Source organism: Pristiophorus japonicus, chromosome 7 (genome assembly GCF_044704955.1).
Source record: "Pristiophorus japonicus isolate sPriJap1 chromosome 7, sPriJap1.hap1, whole genome shotgun sequence".
Classification (NCBI taxonomy): Eukaryota; Metazoa; Chordata; class Chondrichthyes; family Pristiophoridae; genus Pristiophorus; species Pristiophorus japonicus.
This window is the reverse complement of record NC_091983.1, coordinates 50531386-50553054: the sequence shown is the minus strand read 5'-3', so window position 1 is coordinate 50553054 and position 21669 is coordinate 50531386. Positions and strand designations below refer to the sequence as shown.

Genomic DNA, 21669 nt, shown 5'->3' with positions numbered 1-21669 from the left:
TTAATTAATATAGATATTAGAAATTACCTAACAAGTCCAATTTCTTCATGGGTAATGCAACTTTGTTATAATGCATTCCTAATAGTAGGTTTGAATGATCAAGAAAAATAATGTTTTTGCAGTGATTCAGTTATTAATGGACTATCAAGAATGGAATGGAGCCATACAGACTAGAAAGGTCCCTGGTTTGGTCTGTGGTCTGTACTGAATTCACTGATCTCAGCTGGGGTAATGCAAGGTGTGCTAACAGTTCGCATCACGTTCCCTATCTAGGCTTATATCTGAAGAATTGCAACTTTGGTGAGTTACTGCAAAGCATCCATGCTTACTGAACTGTAGCCTTGCATTAGTTACAGTCTTCAGAAAAGGAGAGGAGAAAACTGAGGCAAAAAAGGACAAAGGGGTAGAATTTCCACGTGGCTCTCCTGTAACTTTGGTGTAAGATTAGTGGAAATCTTGGAGAAACAGCCATTTATGCCATTTTTCCAGGGGTTTCTGCTGAAGTTATGGTGGCAGGTCGGGAGAGGCCATGCATAAATTACTGGTGTACTTAATGGGATCTTCTTTATCATTCGATTAGAAAGCACCCTCCATGCACCATGCTCCTTACCAACTGGTTATATCTATTTCTTTATCATTGTTCATTTTGTTCAAAACATTTTTGTACCTAATTAATTTTTGTTCAGTCATGTACGGTGTTTCACTTCTCCTGCAACAGAACTAACAGTGCCCAGTCGAGGCACACCATTAATATGGTGAGGGAGAGTCACACATCTAAAATGGTGACATCAAAAATGTTCTAAATATCTGTAAGGGTTTTGCTTTTATTTCCCCTATTGATAATCTGGGCTTATCCAAGTGGCATGTTGATGTTGAAAAAATGAAGAAGGCTGTCATAGATAGCTTTTCGGCATTTTGGGCTGGATTTTCGGCTTTGATGTTTTTGGGGCGGTAATGGCGGCAGGGCGGTAAAGTTTGCGCCTCAGTAAGTAACATTGGGCAGTTGGGCCCTGAGTCAGGGGGCTTAGCACTAAGAGAGGCATTGTGCACCTCTCTTGCGCGCTAGCATGGGAAATTCCAGAGCTAAAGAGCCAGGCCGGGAGCGCCCTGAGTGACACCTGGGACGGAAAAAAAAAAGCCACGCAAACATTCTCAAAACATTGCCCACGCCACCACAGCACAAATTGCAAAAAATATTAAAAGGAAAAACAATCACACTTACCTGAGGAGTCCATCACTTACCTCTCCGCTTTCGGTATCGTTGGACCGCCTGATTTCCCAGGCGTTCACTGTGGGGCACGCTTCGGGGCATACGGGTTAGACAAGAATCAAAACTGGCGCTGGTGTTGCAACCAGCGATGTTGCACACCAGTGCAGCTCTTCTGGGCAGTGCTGTTTCACGCCGCCGCAAAACCGGACTCGAAGATCGCTGTGGGGCGCTGGAGGCTGACCGCCCGGCCAAAAACCCTCACCACCGCCATTGCCACCGCTCCGGGGCGAAAAACAGAGCAGAGAGGAGCCAAAAACCCACCCCAAGTGTTTTTGAGATGCTCATTAGTAGTCACCTTAGGGATGATATTGACAATAATTCCTTCCAATTTGATCTCACTATATAATTATATTATTTCACCTTATTTCAAATAACAATTTGTACTTTAAAGTCATGCATTTTCCTTTTTTGTATGTACGTTGTGGCTCCATCCTGATTTATCTGTCTCATGGCATAAAGGAAATTGCATCAATCTGAGCTAACTTAATTTGGAAAAACATTTTTGATAATAAATAACTACAGATGACTTTTGTCTTCTGAATGTTTCAGCCTGATGCTGTTATTTTATGGTAACTAAAATAGCTATTGGAAACCTAAATGCGGTCTTCCCTCTGTTAAGAGCATACGTAATCAAATTGGGGTGGAAATCTGAACTTATTCCCTCTCTTGCCTGTGTTTTTCTTCTGTGGTCATTCTTTACTAATAGCTTCCAATCTTTTTTCTGTCAAGTTCTTGCCATGCATGAAAATGTGCTTAAGTGTCCTACACCAGGCTGCACTGGGCGAGGCCATGTAAATAGCAACAGGAATTCTCATAGAAGGTAAGCAAGGATTTTACTATAATATAGTAACAACTGAAAAAAACATGGAAGGGCTATATTCATAGATTCAAAAACTAGTTACTTGTCATTCCCTGTCCCTCTCTCGACGAGCACCATCAATAATCAATACTCTAAGTAGCAGGAAAACTTTGCTGAATTTACAGTTTGTTAATATTAGATAATAAGAGACATTTAGGAATCTCAGTTTAATATTTTGTCAATTTAAGTATTGTTCAACTGAGCTATACAACCTCTCCCCACCTTTAAAATCAGTACTTAAGTCAATAGTGTCAGTGCACAGTTCACAGTGTTGTGTATAGGCATATCATAATGCTGTGTCTGTCTCTGTATGGGAGGAAATCGAATGGGAACTATGTTCCATTCTCCCAAGAGGTAGCTTATTGGAGGACTTTCAGACAAGCCCAACATTATTTGCTGAATTGTGCAAGCATTCACCTAGATTGCTTTAAAAGCATACGACTGGAATGAGAAAAGACCAGTTCACTTCTTCCACAGACCATGTACAGTATATGCTGTTAAGGAGCCCACCCTAGCCACTTAACACTTGAGGGACAGTTCTTCATGAACATTCTCTGATTCCAGAAATAATCAAATAAAACTCCAGAATGCTGATCCATTCTCACATTTCCATGACTGAACCCAGGGCTGCCATGCCCATCAGATAATATTCCTTCCTCTCCCCTCACTGCCCCCACCACCCTCCCCATCAAGAACCCCGTAGCAGACCATTGTGTCCTGCAGACCATTGGAGCATTTAATGCATGATCATGAAATGGAAAGTGGAAATGATTCTATTTTCCATCAACTTAATGAGAACAAATTTTCTGATTAGAATTTTCTTTTCCTCCATCTATTTAGTCAGCACACAATAACTAAAATCACTAGCTCACTCTCTTTGGCTGTGGACTTACATTTTGTTAAATCTTACCACTCACTTTTTCTCTTTCACCTCACTTTCTTTCTAGATCGATTGGTTCCTAACATGGCCAGCGATCTTCTAAAAAAACCTTTATTTTCAATCTATGGATGATGAATAAAATATATTTACATTCAAAATAATGTTATCAGGCTGATTTTTCATAAAACCTAAGGTTAAGAACATCATCAAAGATTATGAAAAGCTCTTTAAGGTGCACTGGAAAAGATTGCATTTTATATTAGAATAAAAAGCATTTTGGCCAAAAAATGTGTGGTGATCTAAGGATTAGAAGCAAGTCTACATGGATGATTTCACATACAACGCTTTTATTTATGCAGACAAAAGTGTATGACTTATTGTGTTGACCAAAAGCTGCACAGTTTAATTACTTTTCTTCTTTCCTGATATTTGCTGCAGCTCAGAAGCTATCAGCCATATGCTTCCAATTCCCTGATGCTTGGTCCTGTGCTGCTGTTCCTACTGCTGGACGAGTGTTTAATTGTTTCTCTGTTCCTGCAGTCTCTCTGGATGCCCCATTGCTGCTGCGGAGAAGCTGGCGAAAGCTCAAGAAAAGCATCATAGCGGTGAAGCAACAAAATCTAACCAGGGTTCAGATCGTGTATTAAGGTAGGGGACTTGTGCGATAGTATTCTGACAACTATTTTTTGCAATGCTATGTTTTCCTCTACGTTAATGTAACAAAGCTGAGCACCGATCTGAAGTAAATTATTTGTATTAATTCTTCCTCTCTTGGGGCTTTTCCAGCTTTCACAGAAAGTCATCTTGATATTGATACGCAATAACTTTACTAACCAGTTAGTTCACTCCCGATCTTTAGGATCCATAATATCAGTTTCAGAGAGAGATTGCTCTAGTCGTTATGCTTAGTGACATTGTTAATACAGTCTTGAAGATTTCTTCTGATCACTCGAGAGCAATCGAGAACATGTTGAAAAAGGTGTTTCCTGATTTCGGTAGAATTCAGAACTAGAGGAAATCTTCACAAACACATTTCTGATTTTGCCAAACCTAGCGAGTAGAGCAATTCTTCCCCCAGTGTGAATCATATTTGGAATATTATCAGTTATTTCAATCATTCAAGTGTAGAGCTGCTTTTAGACTATTGCTTGCAGTTTCCTTTACTATGTTACATTTTTTAATGACATTGATGAATGCTAATCTTTAAAATAACTACATCCAACCAACCACTAATGAAGACTAGATGATGTTGCTGTTGTGCAGTCACAACCAATCAGGAAAAGTAGGGCTGATAAAACACTATTTTGATTGTTTAAGCTCGTGAACACAGGGTAGAGATAGTGAGCTATCTTGGTGAACTTTCTATTGAATTAATGACTTAGCTTGTAAGACGAGGGTCTGCGGTTATCTCACAATAATAATTGTAGATCATGTCATAGAATTTTAGAACAATGAGATTCTTTGGCATATGATTGTGTGTTTTATATTACAGTATGTAAAGAAGAAAGGTGTTTAGAACTACGGTATTTACATTGGATCAACATGATATTGAAAGATCAGAAATCCAAACTTTATCTTTGGTAGCAGTAAGGGCACTTGCATCCAAGTCACTCTAAAAGCTATTGTACTTTGACTCACATATGTCAAAATCTGAATGCAAGTTGGGTCACTCGACCTGTGAAGAGCAACAAGAATTTAATAAATTGGCGGAAAAAAAACTATATCTGCTTGAGAAAAAGATTGAGAAAATATTTTTTAATAAGACTCACTAACCAAGTAAGCAGATAGAGTAAGCAATGGAAAGAGTCATATTCTGCGGAGTTTTTCACCTTTCAATCAATGCATATCTCTAAAACCACTAGTCCCATTCCCAACCAGGTATTTATCCAGGTACTTTCTGAAAAAAAGTTATCAATGCAGCATGGACTGCTTTTGGTTGTCACCGCCCCACAATTATGCAGCTGAAATTAAGAACTCACTAGCAGATGTTTTCCACTTTTAAAAAACAGGGCGTTAATCTTGCCATGTTTTGTTTATTTTACCAACAAGTAGAAATGTTAGTTACATAATTTTTTATTTGCTTAGGTTGGTTGTATAGGATTTCATTAGCTTTTCTGGCAGAAACCTGGCTCGTCAGGACTCCGCCGCAATAGTGCCCATTTCATGCCTCTTGTGGCTTAACGGCCACTCAACTAGTCCACTAATGGCCAAGTGCACCGATCCACCTTTGGAGAGTGAAACACTGGAGGAATTAAGCAAAGCAATGATTTTGTACATCCTGATTCACTGAGATAGCATTTCCAGAGCGTGAAAGTATTTTCTTTTATGTTTGTAATCAAATTGTGGGTTTTGAAATTAGCAACAAAGAATAAACTGCAATTCAAGTTTTTAAAATAAAATGCATTGTCTGATTGTGCAGTTTCTATTGAAAATTATATTTAAATTCATTCCTTGGTTAGTTTTAGCCTTTTTTGTACCTATAATGATTTATTAAATTTTGAGTTTGTTGACTTCCCGTGAACAAATGAAAAATACAGCTGAGTGGCACATCTGGACTTTCAACAGTTTACTGCTCATCTGTTTGAAGTGCCCTTGAGCTGGGTGATGTGTAGCTGAATAAATTGATGGTGAACACATACGAACATAAGAAATAGGAGCAGGAGTAGGTCATTTGGCCCCTCGAGCCTGCTCCGCCATTCAATAAGATCATGGCTGATCTGATCCTGGTCTCAACACCACTGGTCTCAACAACACAGTAAGCTGTGTAAAACCTTGATGATGATATGGTGAGGTGGGTGCATAGTCTCCGGTGGGACCTGCACTCTATCAGTTTTCTCCCACCAAAAGGAATACTGAACCAGTTACTGTGACAATTACAGCAAATCTCCATGTTGAACATACACACTGCCATGTGTTTTGCTGCTCCATTGTTCAACTAACACCAGCTCAATGTTTGAGCTAATTCCTACCTACTCATTTTAATTTCCCCCGTGAAAATTATCACGTATTTCTCTGAAAGGTCCTAAGGAAAGCAACAACAGATTTTTCAAAAAAAGTTGTCACTAATTTCATTCCCTGGGGGTAATTTTTCGGCGATGATGTGAAACGGGCGATATTGAATCAACCACCAATATACACCCTGCCTGATTTCCCTCACAAATTGATTCAACAGAAAAGAAAAGCGGGCGGGTGAATAATCCAATATCGTCCATGTTACACTATTGCCACAAGTTAAAATTACTGCCCACTCCCACCATTTTCTAGGTAGAAAGCAGGAATAGCACAAAATGAAAAAAACTGGTACCTTCAGCTTATGTCCCAGTCTGTCTCTGCCTTCGTTTTAAATAAAGAGCAGGAAATGTCTCATTGCAACATATAGAATTATAGACAGAAGCCCACACCCCATCACACTGCAACACCACACATTGAGGCACAAACATGAAATACTAGTTGCAGTCTGTACTGGGCATGTAATTAGCATAATATATGGCCCAATAAATGAAGAGGCCCATGTTTCCTTCTCAGTCATGTCAGTGTCTCAAAGACTTGGCTCGTGGGGCTTTAAAATAAAAAAATAATAATAACAGCTCATAATTGGGGAGACCGAATATAAAGACAATTGAATGGGAGGGGGAGGGGAAAGCTAGAAGGTAGACAGACCAAATATGCAGCACTCTGTGTGACTTACTCAACGCAGAAATGATTGAACCATGAAAACAGCCTTCTTGGTTGTCAGTTAAAAGCAACAAAATATCCTCTGCACCATGTCAGCTATTTAAAGAAAAATATAAGATACCATGGGTTCAATTTTCACCTTCATCATCTGGACGATATTCTGATAGAACGAATCGATAACCCATTGTAGAACCCGTCCAACTTTTATCCTATTTAAATCAGTGTGAAGAAAATCAGGAAGGTTTTACAATATGCAGGAGATCCGCACTAGCAAATTAATGCTCTCTCACCCCCCGCCCCCCCCCCCACCCCCCGCTGTGGTGAAAGTTGAAATGACTCGCCCTCCCCAACCCCTTCGCCCCCACCCCCCGCATACATATGGCTCCCTTGCCCTGCTATAAATATATATTTTGTAATATTTTGGAAAAAATTATACATCAGAAACAGGCAATGTTAATTCTGTTGCTCTCTCAAATCTGTTATGCTACTTCAGACCTTGGGAATTGACGTATAAATGCTGAATGCTTGCATTACTTTAGCTGATAGAGAGCAAGGTCCCTGAGAGACATACACAGGGAAGGTTCTGAAAACCCAGTGGGTTTCTAGTCAGGTTTTACAGTATTTTTATCTCGGGTATCTCAATTATTGCCTGACATACTCAGCCACTCTAGAGGATGGAATTGTTATGCATTCTTAATGTTCAACCAGTATTGCAAGAAGTTTCAACAAGGAGAAGGAAGCGCCTATAACCAGAATCTCCACATAAAACTGATGATAACATTTTAGCTGAAATCTTGACACAGAAACTAGAAAATGTCCTCCCAGCATACTGAAGCCAAACTGTATTGAATTGAGCCTCATTTATTGCTAATTTTAAAATTGTCTCTCTCTTCATTTAACTGTGTTTGTGCCTCTTTTACAGTCTCTAATTCCTCCTGGTTCTCTTTTTCCTCTTTGTATCCACTCTTTTTTTTTCTCTGTATGGCTCTTTCTGTGGTGTCTGTATCTTTTTGTTTACAACTTTACTCACTCTCGAAGTTTTTCCTCCTCTTTGTTTCCTCTCTCTACCATATGTCTTTCACACGAATCGGCTGGAATCTTCCCAGCCCTGTGAGTGCGGGTTTGGAGGCGGACCCTCTGTCAAAATGGCTCTGATTGACAGCGGGTCGGGAATCCCGCTCTGAACCTGACTCTGCCAGTTTCTCAGCTGTCAGGTCTGCGTGCAGATCGCAGACCCGACACCAAGCAGCGGGCCACTTCGTTAAGGAACTTAACAGGTAGTTTAGTGCTATTTAAGAGGATTAAAAGCAGGCATTTACAATTTTACCAACTTTTTGATGGGTTTGTCATCCCTCGGGGCACACGCCAGGTAAGTGGAATTGGATTCTACATAAGAACATAAGAAATAGGAACAGGAGTAGGCCATTTGGCCCCTCGAGCCTGCTCCACCATTTAATAAGATTATGTCTGAACTGATCTTGGGCTCAGCTCCACTTCCCTGCCTGTTCCCCATAACCCTTTACTCCCGTATCGTTCAAAAATTTGTATCTCCACCTCAAATATATTCAATGACCCAGCCTCCACAGCTCTCTGGGGCAGAGAATCCTCCAGAGTTATAAGAGAATAAGTTCCTGAGAGAATAAGTTTCTCCCCATCTCAGTTCTAAATGGGTGATCCCTTAATCTTAAACTATGCCCCCCTAGTTCTAGATTCCCCCACAACTGGAAACATCCTCTCTGCATCTACCTTGTCGAGCCCCCTCAGTATCTTATATGTTTCCATAAGATCACCTCTCATTCTTCTAAACTCCAATGAGTATAGGCCCAACCTGCTCAACCTTTCTTCTTAAATCAATCCCTTCTTCTCAGGAATCAACCTAGTGAACCTTCTCTGAACTGCCTCCAATGCAAGTATATCCTTCCTTAAATAAGGAGACCAAAACTATACGCAGCACTCTAGGTGTGGTCTCACCAATACAGTTGTAGCAGATCTTCCCTGCTTTTATACTTCAGCCCCCTTGCAATAAAGGCCAACATTCCATTTGCCTTCCTGATTACTTACTGTACCTGCATACTAACTTTTTGTGTTTCAAGCACTAGGACCCCCAGGTCCGTTTGTACTACAGGATTTTGTAATCTCTCTTCATTTAAATAATAATTTGCTTTTTTATTTTTCCTGTAAAAGTGGATAACCTCACACTTTCCTACATTATACTCCATCCGCCAAATGTTTGCCCACTCATTTAGCCTGTCTATATCCCTTTGCAGATTATTTGTGTCCTCCTCACAATTTGCTTTCCCACCCATCTTTGTATCATCAGTAAACTTGGCTACATTACACTCAGTCCCTTCATCCAAGTCATTAATATAGATTGTAAATAGTTGAGGCCTCAGCCCTGATTCCTGTGGCACCCCACTAGTTATCGTTTCCCAACCATAAAATGACCCATTTACCCCGACTCTCTGTTTTCTGTTAGTTAGCCAATCCTCTATCCATGCTAATATATAACTCCCAAACCCCTAAACTTTTATCTTGTGCAGTAACCTTTTATGTGATACCTTATCAAATGCCTTCTGGAAATCCAAATACACCACATCCACTGGTTCCCCCTTATCCACCCTGCACATTACATCCTCAAAGAACTCCAGCAAATTTGTCAAACATGATTTCCCTTTCATAAAACCATGCTTACTCTATTTGATTGTATTATGCTTTTCCAAATGTCCTGCTACTGCTTCCTTAATAATGATTCTCAGTGACTCTTTATTGCTTTAGAAAGTTGACAGCTGCAGAAGTAGTACCATTTCACAGCTGCTCACTTTCCAACGTCAGAAGATGAGGCCTTCAGGATTTGGAAGAAACCTTTGAGCAGTATGCAAGTTGGAAGTGTTTGCAGTCAACTCTCTTCACTGTCACCTCCTTGGATAACTTCTCTCACCATTGGCAGATCACCTCTGTCATTTTAACCTCACCTGCCATCTACTCTAGCAGCATCATAGCCCTTGATAAAATCTCACCTTGGTCCTCAGAATCCCACTACGATCAGCCTTAACACCAACATCACCAGGCACACCAGCATTACCAACAATAACATCAATCTTCTCTGCAACCACCTGATGCTGCACAGGACACAGGACATCATCACCCGATCACATTGCTGCCTGGAAGGCCAGGGATGGCCTCACCATGGCTACATTTACTTCACTTGACACTATGCACCCTGGCTGTCACATGATGTGCCAGGTTGGCACCACCCCAGATCAGTACCATAAAGCATCCCTACAATGCCCAAACCATTCCTTTCACACTCATCACTATTGCAGGGTTACCCTTATGTCTCACCATTCACTACAACTCACTAAGCCACTTCCAAAGATGCACACAAATCTGTCCAAGAACACAGTGTTCAAAATAAAGATTTCAATGTTTGTCAACACATTATCAGAAAGTCTACATGAACATTGCATAAAACACCTTGCGAGTTGTTAGTTGGTATGATTGGACAAGGATGAGGGTGAGTGTGAGGTGTGGCTCGTAAGATGGGAAAGTGATAATGTAGATAGAGAGAGAGAGATGGGTGGAGGTGCAAGGTAGGTTGGTTTGAGTAAGGATGTGCAGGAGTAGGGTAGGAAAAGCAGAGTGATGGGGTTGTGATGAGTGACACAGCAGGATGAGGTTGAGTGTGGCTTTGCAGTAATATTGCGTGATCTACTGAGATCATTGAAAGGTGCCACTGCAGCCAGGTCCTCCTGATGACATCCCTGCTTGTGCACTCCTATACAATGTGCACCCAGGCTGTGTTGTGTCCTGGGGAGATCTCCCCCACCCATTGAAAAGGAAGAGGACCTCCCTGTGTTCTCAGGCTCCCTCCATAAGCATCTGGAGGGAGTTATGGGAGAACCTGGGTGCAGCCATGCACCTTTGTGCAGTGCTTGTCAGTGTTTGCAGCACCTCAATGCTGCAGAATACTGACAGAAGAACTGTCAGAATAAAGTTGGCCATGGTCCCTTTAAGGAAACCAGCTGATGACATGTCATCAGATGACATCATTAGACCTGCTTCCTGTTAATTGGCCAGGAACACCCAGGGCGGGCTTAACAAGCCCAATCAACGGAAGATTGCTGTCAGAAGTTGGGCTGGAGCCAGGAGCACGTTCCCCACACACCACCGATGCCCCCCGCACCCAACTCGCATCCGTTGGCAAAATCGCGGCCATCTTGACTGATGTACTCAATTTCTACGTCTTAATTTTTTTATAGTCCAAGATACGCAAGAAAATGGGAGGCAACATCTACTGGATTGGTGGTGGCTACCAGAATTTGGTGCTTCAACATTTGTGAGTGAGGGTGGCAGTGAGGCTGGGAGGGAATGGAGCCCATGATGGAAGGGATAGGGTAGCTGTGGCCAAATGAGGTAAAGGATTGGGATTAACAGATGAATGAAGGTGGTGAGGGCTTGTAATGTGGACTGGGCCTCAGAGTAGTTGGCATCCTGAGAATGCTAAGGTTTGGGAGCCTTATTGGGCAGTGTATAGAAAGTGCCACAAGTGTGGGAGTACTTACGAGATAGGATATGAGGCTTTGGAGCAAATGGAAGGTCAGGCAGAGACTGGTGCTTAGGAATCAGAAGCACCTAAAGACGGAGGGGTGACGGCGGGGAGTGGGTGGGGCTGCTGGGCTGGTGGGAGGTTGTCAGGAGACTGGGAGCAATGAGGATATTAGAAGTTTAGAGAAATGGATGCCACTGGGATCAAGGGCATTTAAGGGAATTTGAAGACTGGAAGCAATTGTGGAGGAGATTTGTGGTAGTGGAAAGTGGCTGGAGATCGTGAACACTGGGAGGAAATGGGGTGTAGGAGCACTGGCAGGGGGAAACTGGAGAGTGGTATTATTGTGCAGAAATGATGTCTTGCAGCAGTGGGGATAGTGAATGGGATCTTGTGGCACAGAAGCAAGGCTGGGAGTTGCTGCAATGAGGGAGTTGAAGTACTTGAGGGGGACATGGGAACAGGTCTCGGCCCTCAGTATAGCTCCAGGGCTGGCAGCATCCAGGAATGGTTACTTGAAAAGCATCAGCCATGAGTATATTAACGGCACTGGGAATGGAGGGGGTCAAAAGTACCATTGGTGAGTGTGGCCGGGTTGCTATACAGAGGTAGCAAGGGTGGCAAAGGTGCTGCAAGTCCTTGGAACACAATTGAAACTCCACCATCATCTCTCTTGGATGGGCCAAGAGGATTGAACTGGTAAAATGCCCCACCCATAGATGGTGTGAATGAAAAAAAGTATAAACAACAACTTAAGTCATACGGATAGGCGGCCAACCAGTATCACCTCCTCAAGTCTTTTGCATTTTTCTTAGGTTGGTTTAATGATGGGTGTTGGGAACATATAGATATTCTAATACTTTATGATGCAGGGTCAGGCTTGTGCTGCTTCACCTCATCTCGGTGTTAACATGTCTTTAATTTTCCAGTGAGCAGGATGGAAGCAGGATATTGTTCTTAACCTGTAAAGGATCTCGGCCCATGAAACAGTTGCTGGGAGTTGTAGTCTATTACATGGGAGGAATCTTACACACATGTAGCTTGTAACTTTATGTCAGCGCTGTTACATGAGGCTTCCAAATATGAAGAGTAAGCTGACATTGAGGAGATGGTGAAAGATATGGGGGCTGGAAAGGTTATACCCAGAGCCCAGGTTAAGAATCTAGATAGAGTGCTTGATGGCATTTGTGAGTGGGGGGAGAAAGTTATTGCAGAGAAGGTTATGGTGAGTGTGTGATTTTCTTTCCTGTATATTCAATTTTTATGTTTAAGTTAATTTTATGTTATTTTTAAGGTGGGGTAATTTGTTGCTTTTATGCTGCTTGCTACATTTCATGGCTTTTTAGCAAAATGTGTATTTGTTACTGTTATTGGTGCTTTGTTTGCTGCTTACCAATTATTAATTGATAGTTTTGCTGCTTGTGATCATAAGAAAATGAGCACTGTTCAGATTTGTTGATCTTTATTGCATTTTGGGCAATCAGGAATTTTGACCTCCAGAAACTTTCCATACGTAATACTTACATGTGCGATGGGCACTTTGCAGACATGATGCAGCGAGTTATTTCCACTGTGAGATAAACATGCTATGCACAAGACTTTTAATTCTACACTACTACATCGCCTGTGGTATTGCGCACATGATTTACTAGTATATAATAAAACTAGTTATATAACAAAATGGCTCTGAATATCTGCAAGGGCAGGAGCACAGTCCCCATTGTTAGTCAATTTAGAGTGCAGCATAGCCCTAGGGAAATCAGGTGGGACTTGGGTACGTTAGGTACGCTGGGTCTCAGTCCAGGTTGCGAATTTCCGACTGGGCAGATTGGGGTAGAACGTCTGGCTGCTCCAAACATAGCCTATTACATCATAGGGGGTGGGGCTGGGGGAGGATTTTCCCATGGCAAGAATTTCCCTGGTCTTGGCCTCTCTATTAGCCAGCTACCTGGTTGGCATTATGAACCCAGTTGTTTGAGGGGTGCAAGTGGCGCCCACATGGGATTTGGGCCTTGATCCTTCAGAACACCATCAGCTTATAAAGAAGGCCAATTAAGCAGCAAAAAAGTCTTCGCATGTGGGACCCAAAGAGTGACTTGGCTGCACTGTTTTTTTCATCATTCTCCCCTCTGGTAAGTTCCCAAGATACGTCCATAGTGGCGTGGGCACCCACCACTTCAATGCAAATTAGGTGACCCTACTATGACCCCAGATACTCTTGACAAGGTCAGAAGCGAAGGTCACTAGCACTTACCCCACAGCTCTTCTGCTGGTGGAATGGTGGCAAGGATTTTTGGCTCCAGTTTATAAAGTTGATCTCCTATGATGATTTTTCATTGACAACAGTAAAATGTTTATCTTTCTGTAGCTGCTTTGTTCCTACTCTCTGTCCTGGTCTTCCTTTCTGATAATAGAGAATGATAAAATTTCTAAGACAGATTCCTGAGGTACCCTACAAGTAACTTCTTTCCAACATGAAAGGTTTTTGTTTATGACTTCCTGGTCTGATCCAGCTATCTGTCATGTACTACATTCTCTTTTCATGATTCTTTAACTTTCATGTTAATATTCATTGTAGAACTATGTCAAATAGGTTTCTTAAATCTCTCTCTCTCTCTCTCTCTCTGGCTATCACACACTTTTCTCATTACAGTGTCCATTACTGTGTTGACACTTTTTCTCATTGTTTATCTCACTCATTCTGTAATACTCTCCCTCCTCAGTGTCCTCTTTCTCCTGTACATCTCCAATATGGCTCTCATACAAGTTCCTTTACTGACATACATAAAAGCGCTGATTGTATGCAGCTCCAGAAAAGAGCTTCTCCCATTGCCAGTGCATATCGGGAAATTACGGCATTTAGTTTTAAAGGATGGAAAATTGTGGGAAACATGCATGCAATTTCCTGATATGTGTGTCTCACAGGTGGGGTTCCCTGCCAGTAATGCATATTTTAAAATTGACCCTAATATTGCTGTTATATGGACTGCTCCTGAGTGAGGCAAAGTCCGATTCAGTTGGTAAGTACCAATGAGGAATGAGTATTAACATTCGATTCATTGATATTTAGTCAGTTGGATATTTGATTGTCAACACACAAATCCTTGTTTCACTAAGTATTGCCTACGCATGTATAGTGCTTTGAGATGTGATGTCCCAAGATGTAACACCCCGATATGTGGTAGGGTGAAGTGTAACACTTAGAGGTGTAATGTCTTTGAGAAGATGCATTCTAGTTGCAACTTTTGCTTATATAGATTAATAATCCCTGTTCAGTGTTAAATACAAAAGGTGATAAATTCCTCTTACTGCAGAAATAAGAGTTAAATGAGTTACATTTTTGCCCTTTTTTAATGCACTCATAGGAACACACAGGTTAAGTTTGTGCATTTTTTTATCTTGAATATGTTAAAATTAGTGCATAACTGAGTGGCAAATCTAAACACGCCTGCAATAATACTGCTCCGCTAACTAACCAGGCACTTAACCAGTAAAAGTAGTGTACTGTGGGGCAGTCCAGCTGTGGAGCACACAACTTATGGGCAACAAAGAAGAACACAGCAGGTGAAAACCAGATTCAGCAAAAACAATCTGCAAGTGATAATAGATGACGTGTGGATATGGAGCAGTTCTCTGTGTGGTGCACAAGGCAAAGATGGGAGGCCATCGATCTGGATGTCAATGATGGTCATGTACTTAGTAAGGCTGGAGAAGTATCCACAAGAATGCGTCAGCCTTGAAGAAAAGTTCCAAGGTGAGAAATGAGGATAACCATGACTAATCATCTGCAATACAGTATATGTAGGAAGCCATTTTATACTAATCAAAGTAAGTTGCAAGTGTCAGGCGAATTTGCTCGAGTACCTTAGTATGCTTAAGTCCAACTGATTTAGTAACCTGTTACAGTTTCAACACAAAGGGAAGTAATGGTTGAGAACTAGTATGCCAGGTCAAAAAGAATCAAATAAAAAGTAGTAGATAAAAAAGATTGAATACAGGCTATTATTATTCACATACAACTGCTAAATATAACAAATTCAATCAAACCAAACGTTCTGTAGATAACGTACTCTACAATTAGGTAAGCTATGCATATACCACTAAACTATGTTATAGTTTAAGGTACTTAATACAACATTTCTGCTCATTCAATGCATTTTTCCTTCTTACAGAAAATGGCAGCATACAACAGAAGGCACTGAGCACAGGTAGGCAGTGGGTTTCAGCAGGTCAAACTCCTCATCCCAGTAATGGAGGTCATTGGCTGGAAGGCAGTATGTGGTCATTCTAGCTCTGGTGCCAGCTGATCTCCCTGACATCCTTTACTTTGATCTTTGTTTTCAAGCATGAACACCTATGCTATGGGAGCTTTGAAAGCAAAGCTCAAATTCATAGAAAAATGTTTTTTAAAAGCCTCTGTAAGCCTCTGATTACTTTCAATGGGTGCATTTATAGAAGATGTAAATCAGAAAATGTTATGAGTGGTATTCCAGCAAGATTGGTGAGTCCTGATTTTTCGATCTTTGCTTACCCATTTAGCACCAGATCTTTGCAAGCTACGCAGTCGCACATTTTAGAAAAGGCTAACCTCTCACGAGGGTTCAGCCTCATTATTTATTGAGTGGCAAACTCCCATCCTGGAAATGTGGAATTTCCTGTGCAGTGGCAGCTCTTAAAGGGATCCAGCTGCTATTTAATCTAGTATTTTTGGGCAAGCAGAACATTGTAGAGGCAGATACTTTGGCTCATTGGGGAATGGCATTGCTGAAAACTATCATTGACTATTGCAGCAGTTAAGATGATCCTACTACAAGTGGATTCTTTTTGGAGCAGAGGGTGTGAGCCATCTGCACACCGCAAAAGGGTCTCCAATGTACAATCTCTACAGAAGAACGCAAACTGATGAGGGAGAAATTTGTTAGTCTCAGGAAAAATGCCATGGTAAGGCTACCCACCATTAGAATGTTGGCTGCAAGACACCACTTCAAAAAGAGCCCACACGGCAATATCAGGAGCAGCATGGTGTTCTGCTGCAGTCAGTCAGTGAGTAGGGGGGAGAAAAAAATAATAGGAAAAGGATGGCATTAGCCTTAAGCTTGGGAAATTACTTTTGTCTAAAAATGCCTAAAAACACTCCAGCCTTGTCACTTGCACTTAAGTGCTGGGCTCAACTATCAGAAAGGTGAAATTTCACTTGCATTATTCTGTGCATATGATCACAAAGCTTTGGTGTAAGGAACCAGCTGACTATTTGAGTGGCATCAATAATACCCTGCACTTTGAGGAATATTGACTTGCAGAAAAAGTGGAATGTCCTCTCATGCTTTTGGTGGCATGCCATGAAAAAATTATGAATGATCAACACACCAATCACCTGCATTGGTGCACTGCTGATTGACTGACTGGTCCTATATCCTCAGAGTTAGCTTGGAGGGCTATGGGCAACTTCACATGACAGTCAAAATCATCCCCGTGTGTAATATATGCTCACAGGTTTGTAGACGCCAGACGAGCTGGGCCGACGTCCGGCGCGCGGCCAATGCCATCGAGTCGCTAAAACAGCGCTGGGCCCTGACTCCGTTAGGTGTGTCAAGGAGGCACACGCACATGGAGAGATCCTGTCCGGACTGACCCCCGTCTGGACAAAATTCCTCATCGGCACCAAGCCCTGAAATCTCCCTCGGGAGCAGGCGCCTCACAACTTGAGCCTCCTCTGGGAAATCCCCTCTGTGCCTTTCAGTTCTGCACGGAGGGGGTTCCTGTACGGGTTGCTCTTGCACACTCTCCATGTTGCCATCCTCGTCTGCCGTCTGGACACGCCATGGCGCACCATCTTGCCATTCGGAGGAGGCAAGGGTCCCCAATGGAGTACTCGCTACACGAGAGTCCTCTTCTTATTTATTGGGGACTTGGCCTGGCTGCTCTGTGCAACAAGTTTTTAAGTTGGTTCACGGGCTCCCAGGCTGCCTTCAATTTCTGCGGTCTAGAGGAGTCCGTGTTCCATGTTTTTATGAAATGTGCGAGGTTGCAGCCCCTCTTCCAATATTTGAAGGGGCTGCTCCTCAAATTCTGGTTGCACTTCAGTCCCACACTCCTGATCTTTGGGCACCATGTGCAGAGGGGAGTGGGCAGGTCAGATGGTCTCCTCGTAGGACTGCTCCTGGGCATGCCCGACTGCCTGCCTCTCTTCCGCTGTTACATCCGAGCCAGGGTGTCCCTGGTGATGGAGCACGCGGTGTCCACCGGTACACTTATGGCCTTCTGCGAGAGGTGGGCGCCGGAGGGACTAGAGTGCATCATCACCCCCGGCAACCAAATTTTAATTTGAATCATGTCCAAAATTTAATTTGTTTAAGTTGTTGGTTTTAGTGCCCGCCTCCTTTTAGCCAGGGGGGTACTTGTATAATTTTTGTTTTTAGTGCCCTCAAAAAACATAAATAAAACAAAACAAAAAAAAAACAAGAGGGCACTTGAAAAGTTTTTGGAGTGTGCCCCCCCTTTAATCAGGGGGGCACTTGATTACTGATACAACTAAAATAGTTGTAGAGCTGTTGAGTTGTGAGTGGCTTAGCCAGTCACCTGATGTTCACAAGACTCAATAAAACTCCAGCTAGTTGGGTTCAGGAGATCCATGATGACGCAGGTGGTTATGAGCCTGGTGGATGAAATAGTAATGTGTAGCGCGATTGTTAAACCTTTGCCAATAAACCAACTAGTTCTTAATAGCAATGTGTTGCTATGAATTCTTAAGCAAAGAACCCATGAAGCAAATACATTACAACATGGTCAGTCAATTGTGAAGTTCGGGTTCGAGAATGCAGCATAACTCCATCACTGCCTCCCCATTGAAATGCAACCCGCGAAACCAAATCGCCTTGGTCATCTGCAGTTAGCTGTGCCTGGATTTGGAGACATGACTGTTTGGGTAAAGGTGGGTGTGGCCCATCCACCTTTGGTGTCAACAGACATGCCTGTCACCCCTCCTTACATTCTCCTGTTCCTCCTTCAAAACAATGAGAGAGAGAGGAACACCCAGAGGAATTCCCAATTTCTAAATTTTGGCAACAGCAACTGAAAGTTGACCTCTCAGACATCCAGCAAAAAAATGCAACAACACAAAATTCCAGCATATCTTTAAGATCACAATCTATCAAAGATCAAAATGTGCATTCCCATCATTGTCCATTTTATATTAGCTAGATTAGCACACAACATATTGCTGACAAGAAATTTGGGAAAGCCACCTTCAAGTAATTTGAATATATTTAAATACATTTCTGGCTTTTAAGAAGCTTTTGCACATTTCATGTGAGAGTACGTTACTGCATATTTCAGATCTCAGTGAAAGTGACACTCATTGCATATCAGGCAGGAAAAGGGCAGAAAGGGTTCCTGTCTGATTGCCCGGCCTGTTATTGTAAGTTCTGTGATGTTAGAACACAGTCCCTCAATTGGAAAATTGGCTCAATAATATCTTCTTGAAAATGGAGCATATTTTGGAGACTGTCTTTATTATACTTTGATAGAAATCTTTTAGGCCCAAGATCCTAGTTGACTAAAGCATTTCAGCGCTGAGTTATTTCGATAGCGGAGGCCGTAGTCTCAAGTAGCTCTTAGCATTTCCCTGATCTGAAGGAGAAATCATTCAAGTGATCAAGGATTTCCTGCTCTAAGCGTTTATTCTCAGAGGAGTAAAGCTTTAAGAAGAAGAAAAGTTTCTGATTAATGATGGCAGACATAGGAAACCAAGGAATCAGCGGACTAATTTTGGATGCACTTTACTTTTAATTTGCTAGCGGTGAGCAGAGCTTAAAAATATTTGCCTTTATTGCAAGGAGGTTAGAGTACAAGGAAGTCTTGCTGAAATTATATAGGGCTTTGGTGAGACTGCACATGGAGTACTGTGTACAGTTTTGGGGCCCAAAATTCCACATTGCTTTTTTTTGGCGCTTTTTCTGATTAATGGCTGCTTTTAAAATCTGAAATAGCGCCAAAGAAAGTCTGAAATTTTGCCAAAATTGTTTTTGATTTTGGCGCAGTGTAGAAGGTGGAGCCTATTGTTAGTGCCGAAAAAGTGAGGCCAGTTCTCTGCGCATGCCCAAGCATTTAGGTTTCCAGGGTAACGGGAGGTGGGCCATGTGGCCAGGGATGGGACGGCAGGCCATTTGGCCAGGGATAGGGGCAGCCGGCAGGATTCAACCCTCAGCTGGACACAGGAGCTCAGCGCTCAGCTTGGAAAGAAGTCCGGGGGAGATGGAAGCCAAGTCAGCAGTTCGGTGGTGGAACTTAACCATGTCTCGCAATTGCAGTTTTGAACTTCAATAAAATTGGTCTTTTCCCTCTGCACAAGCCTTTTTAAGTAGTTTCCAATATGTTTTATTCCCTCCCTTCAATTAACTCAGCTCCATTTCCAAAGATGACGTCGGTAACACCGATTTCAATTTGGTAAATTAAGGTTTTAAAAAGTGGTCCAGAGCATTGTCCTTAAAAAAAAAAATTCTAATTGGCGAAACTCACAAAAATGGGTAAAAATGGTGGGTTTGATCCCGAGTAACGTCAGAAAAATTGTACTTTAAAAAATCATCCTTTATACCATTGACGAAACTTTCAAAATTAAGTTGGCTCCAAAAAACGCTGTTAGCTCAAAGAAAATGGAGCTAAATGGTGGCAAATTTTGGGCCCTTGGTCTCCTTACTTAAGGAACGGCATAGTTGCCTTAGAGGGGTTCCAATGAAGGTTCAGTAGATTGATTCCTGGGATGAGAGGACAGTCCCATGAGGAGAGGTTGAGTAGAATGGGCCTTTATTCGCTGGAGTTTAGAAGAATGAGAGAGAGATCCCGAAAAACAAAATGCCCGAAATTCGACGTTTTTTGGTACAAAAGTGATGTCATTCTGGTGCAGGGAACCAGAATTTGGGGTGGATGTCACATACGTCAGAGTTTCACTCATTCTATAATATGCGTAAATTCCAGTCAAAGATGACGGAAAATAAGCCTGCTCCCAAAGTAGTATGAGGAACAAGCTGTTTCCCAGAAACTTTGTCATTTACTTTAGAATTGCACTTGACTGAAGTTTGCAGAAAATAAGGGGAAGTTACTTTCAATGATTTATTAAATCTGGAAGTGGCTGAGTTTCAGGTTCTGAGGGCTGTTTTTTCCTCCACTATTCCACTACAAATAGCAATAGAAACAGCAGCAAAATAGGATGGTGAGGCTTACTGCTACCATCCCGTCCTGACCTTCATTTTCCTTCCTCATCCCCCACTCAGATGGCTGCCAGCTATCCCTTCCCTGCAGGGCCTGGCAAACTGTCCCATTTCCCTGCCTCTGCCTTTACCTAGGGACAATCAGTATGAGGGTGGTGGTAATTCCTGGGGCATTCCTGGAGGCAGGAAGGCCTCCTGATATCCCTTTTGGTGAGATGGGGGAGGAAGAGGGCACCATAGTGGGCACCTTTCTTTCCCATTAGAACTCAGACCGTTACCATTTTAGGCATCAGCCAAAACTGCAGGCCCCTCCTTGATCTTCAGGGCTCTTCTGCCCCATTTAACGTCCTACCTCATTGGGCACTGCAGAAGCAGTCTCACTACAAGACTGTTAGAATATTCCTTAGGGACAATGATGTGCCCCTGCCTGCTGGTGGGGATCCTGCCGGGAGCCAGTTTTGCACACTTAACCTTGACCCAGGAAACTGGGCTGGGGTCATGGAAGGGTGGAAGAGGAGGGTGATGTTCCGCGCCAACCCTCTTGGAGTAGGACTCGTAAAGTCCAGGCCTGACAATTCAAAAACTTTGTCGATAACATTAGCTTTGACTGAAGTGATTCAAAAAAGTGCTGTGAAGAAAGGATTCTACAAACTGCTTTTTCATATTTTCAGGCAGGAAAATTGATTGCTTGCCACCCTTCTGTCATGGAGCCCACATTAGGTATTCTCATATATCTCCTTTTAATGGAGCCAGAAGAGGAGCAGGAGGTAGATGAAGAATGAGAAACATAGGATAAGGCACCAAAGGATAAGACCGACTAGGAAGTATGCTTTCACCAGAGTTTACAACTACACCACTCCCTCAATTATGTTTTTGTAGACATCTGTTTGAGGAGGCATTGGTTCAGTTAAGAGGTAGAGAAGGAACTCTGTTTCCCATTACAAGCTGACCTCCAAGCAACCCCTCAAACACAAAAAAACAAAGATTAGGACATTAGTCTTCATATCACAATGAAAGTCGATCTCCGATGAGGCACACAGGAAATAAGCGAATGTGGTCACCTGCCTCTGAAGTCTTCAGGTTGGTGGTTTCTCTGTTCTCTTTTGGTTCGATCTATAAGTCTCTTTTATTCTTCCCTTACACTTCTTTTCCCTAACTCCCTTTACTTTCTTCCTGCATTCTTCTGCTCATCTCTCTCTTCTTTCCTTGCAGGAAGGAGGCGATAGGTGGAAT

General features: G+C 42.3%; 1 protein-coding gene across 1 annotated transcript in view; it reads left to right on the top strand.

Annotated features, from left to right (window-relative positions):
- myt1lb (myelin transcription factor 1-like, b) overlaps positions 1-21669 on the top strand; it is a 432704-nt gene that overhangs the window by 155615 nt on the left and 255420 nt on the right. The window contains exons 8-9 of the mRNA XM_070884356.1: positions 2000-2090; positions 3550-3657. Coding sequence (XP_070740457.1) covers positions 2000-2090; positions 3550-3657 — 199 coding nt within the window. The remainder of the gene's footprint in view (positions 1-1999; positions 2091-3549; positions 3658-21669) is intronic.